Raw genomic sequence first — 2356 nt, forward strand, 5'->3', positions numbered from 1 at the left:
TTTTTGGCACTGGGGAAAACACCAAGCAAAAAAAATTCTCTGTCAAGTCCCATTGACTCCCAAGCACTGCCCACTGCTCTGCTCTAAGCCCAGCACCACCTCAGAAGAGCTAAGAGAGGTGAATCGGCTCACAGAGCCCCTGCATGAACAGCCCATACCAAATCCCACAGCCCAGCTTAGCCCTTTTAAAATGTTTTGGGGGTGATGTCAGCACCTGGGTTGCCAATGCACTTGTTGGTCTCCTCCCTCAGTCTACTTCAGTTCCCACTCAGGGACTGGGCATCCAGACAGAGTGGGAGATAGGCAGAAGCCTGGAGGGGAATAATACCTGCAGTCACCCAAAGTCCAGAGGCAGAACCACTGGGCTCCATTTACCTCCTCAAGGTAAAGAAAGTTTGGCTTACTTACTAGGTCAGATTTTCTCTTGTCCAGGGACATACAAGGCTGGCAAAACAACCTGGGAATGTAGGAATTTGTTAACTGCATGCACTGAGCTTCTAATATCTAACCTGCAGACTAAGGCATTTTATATTCAAAGTGTCTGTCTTCATGCTGGTACAGTCTCGGGGATTCGCTTGTTTGCACTATAGATATTACAGTCTAATCTGGCTTCTCTGCTGAAATTTTGGTTGTTTGGCTGAAATTCTTTGTCTAGAGTTCATTTTTTTGGAGGTTTCTATTCTATTTGCATGTCATACAGATGGGATTAGTGCATGACAGTCATGATAAAGTGTTCTCATTTCTCTGCATGAACTCCAAAACCATACAAAATTCAAAATGTGCTGCGATAAAGTAAATAAAACCAATAACCACAAGAAAGATTTTTGAACACAACTTGAATGGGATTTCTGAAGTAAGAGACCTATAGCAGCTTGAAAGTGCAGGGAAGTCAGAAGTTTCTTGAGAGAGTTCTGTTTAATTTGTAGGATTAACTTACAAAATTTATGAAGTTCTTCAGAAATGAAAATACCTAACCTGAGGTTCTCCTGGTACTTTCAGTGGTAACATAAATAATTCAGATTCATCAGTCTTTGTAATAGTTTGCACCCATTTTTTTTTTTTTTTAATGTAAACATGCAAAGAAATATAGGAATTTAAAGAGCTCTAAACAGTGCTGCAGGTACAACATGGATCTATTGGAAGTAATAAACGTGGCTTGGGCATAATTTATTTGAAAATGCTTGCACAAAGCAGCACTAATTTCCCCCCCCCCCTTTGGTGTATTTGGGGTGACACTGAGGAATGCTGGAAATCAAAGAAGGTGATAAGCTGCCAGACGTAGCTTTTAGTTTTTACTGTCCCCTGTGCCTCCTAACTCCTTGCTGCTGAAACAAACATTTATTTACAGCAATATAAATAGCTCTGCTGAACCTGCCACCTCCGTGCATCTGTTCTTCACATATTTTTCTTTTTCCCTTAGAAGAGCCTGTGACCAGAAGGTTGAGCTCCAGGACGCTCCTGGGCAATCTACTGAAGTTTTCCCTTTGCTCTACCTGCTGACCTCTTCTCTCTCCCGATTATTCCCAAAAAATGGAACGATCCACACAAGAAATTTTCCTCAACTTCATGATTGTCCTGATTACCGTATTGCTCATGTGGCTCCTCGTGAAGTCTTACCAGGAATAAAAGGCAATCAGAAACTGTGGGAGGTGATTTAAGTGTGTGTCTGCGGAGATAAGTAGCACCCACAACACACCGCTGTGATTAGCTTTCAGTCAGTCAAGGATGTTGTGAATCTCTTTTTTACTCTCTTGTATCTGTTGCCTGTGCTAATGTTTGTGATGGGTCTGTGATGGTGTAAGTATTTTATTCTTCAGTGATCCACTGTGAAATGTAAAATGCAAGATCCTTAGGAGCTGTTTGACTTGGCTGTCTCCTCCAGTAGTTACTGCGACTGCTGTAGCCCCTGCCCACCATGCCAGCTTGTTTGATGTCAGTGTTAGGTACTCAAGGGTATAAAACTGCAGTACGAAATGTAACCGTCTGTATTAACCAATATGAGAGGCACAAACTCGCTTAGCAGAAGGGAATGTGAAACCTCTACTTTCACATGCTCATTTCACTTCAATAAAGAACATGTAAACTCATTTTTTGTATCATTCCTTATCCTTCTCCCATCCTGACTGCTGTTCACTGCAAGACCTGCTGATAAACACGGTATAGTGTGATGTGCGAGTCTGGTGGTTTGCTTGCTCCTCCCACCTGCATTTTTATTTGTATCATTTAAAAATTGCTGTGGAGTGGAAACGCTGCAGCTTAACACCTGCGTACTCACAAGAATGGGCTGTTCAGGTCACTTTTCTGTCCAGAGTGACTTATGCCGTTGGTGCCTGTGGACGTGGGCTTCAAATAGAAC

The 2356-nt window shown here is 42.5% G+C and overlaps 1 protein-coding gene across 1 annotated transcript; it reads left to right on the forward strand.

Annotated features, from left to right (window-relative positions):
* The first annotated feature begins 222 nt into the window (after positions 1–222).
* On the forward strand, positions 223–2087 carry SLN (sarcolipin). Its single transcript, XM_061457801.1, has 2 exons — positions 223–384; positions 1423–2087. The coding sequence occupies exon 2, from the start codon at positions 1531–1533 to the stop codon at positions 1624–1626; it is 96 nt and encodes a 31-aa protein (XP_061313785.1). The 5' UTR covers positions 223–384; positions 1423–1530; the 3' UTR covers positions 1627–2087.
* The last annotated feature ends 269 nt before the right edge of the window (positions 2088–2356 follow it).

This window comes from Pezoporus flaviventris, unplaced genomic scaffold, assembly GCF_033815535.1.
Source record: "Pezoporus flaviventris isolate CSIRO_AGI_PZ_B2104156 unplaced genomic scaffold, CSIRO_AGI_Pfla_v1 ptg000025l, whole genome shotgun sequence".
Lineage (NCBI taxonomy): Eukaryota > Metazoa > Chordata > Aves > Psittaciformes > Psittacidae > Pezoporus > Pezoporus flaviventris.

Excerpts from the sequence above, each read along its gene's own strand:
- SLN (XM_061457801.1), top strand. The coding sequence starts at position 1,531 with ATGGAACGATCCACACAAGAAATTTTCCTCAACTTCATGATTGTCCTG.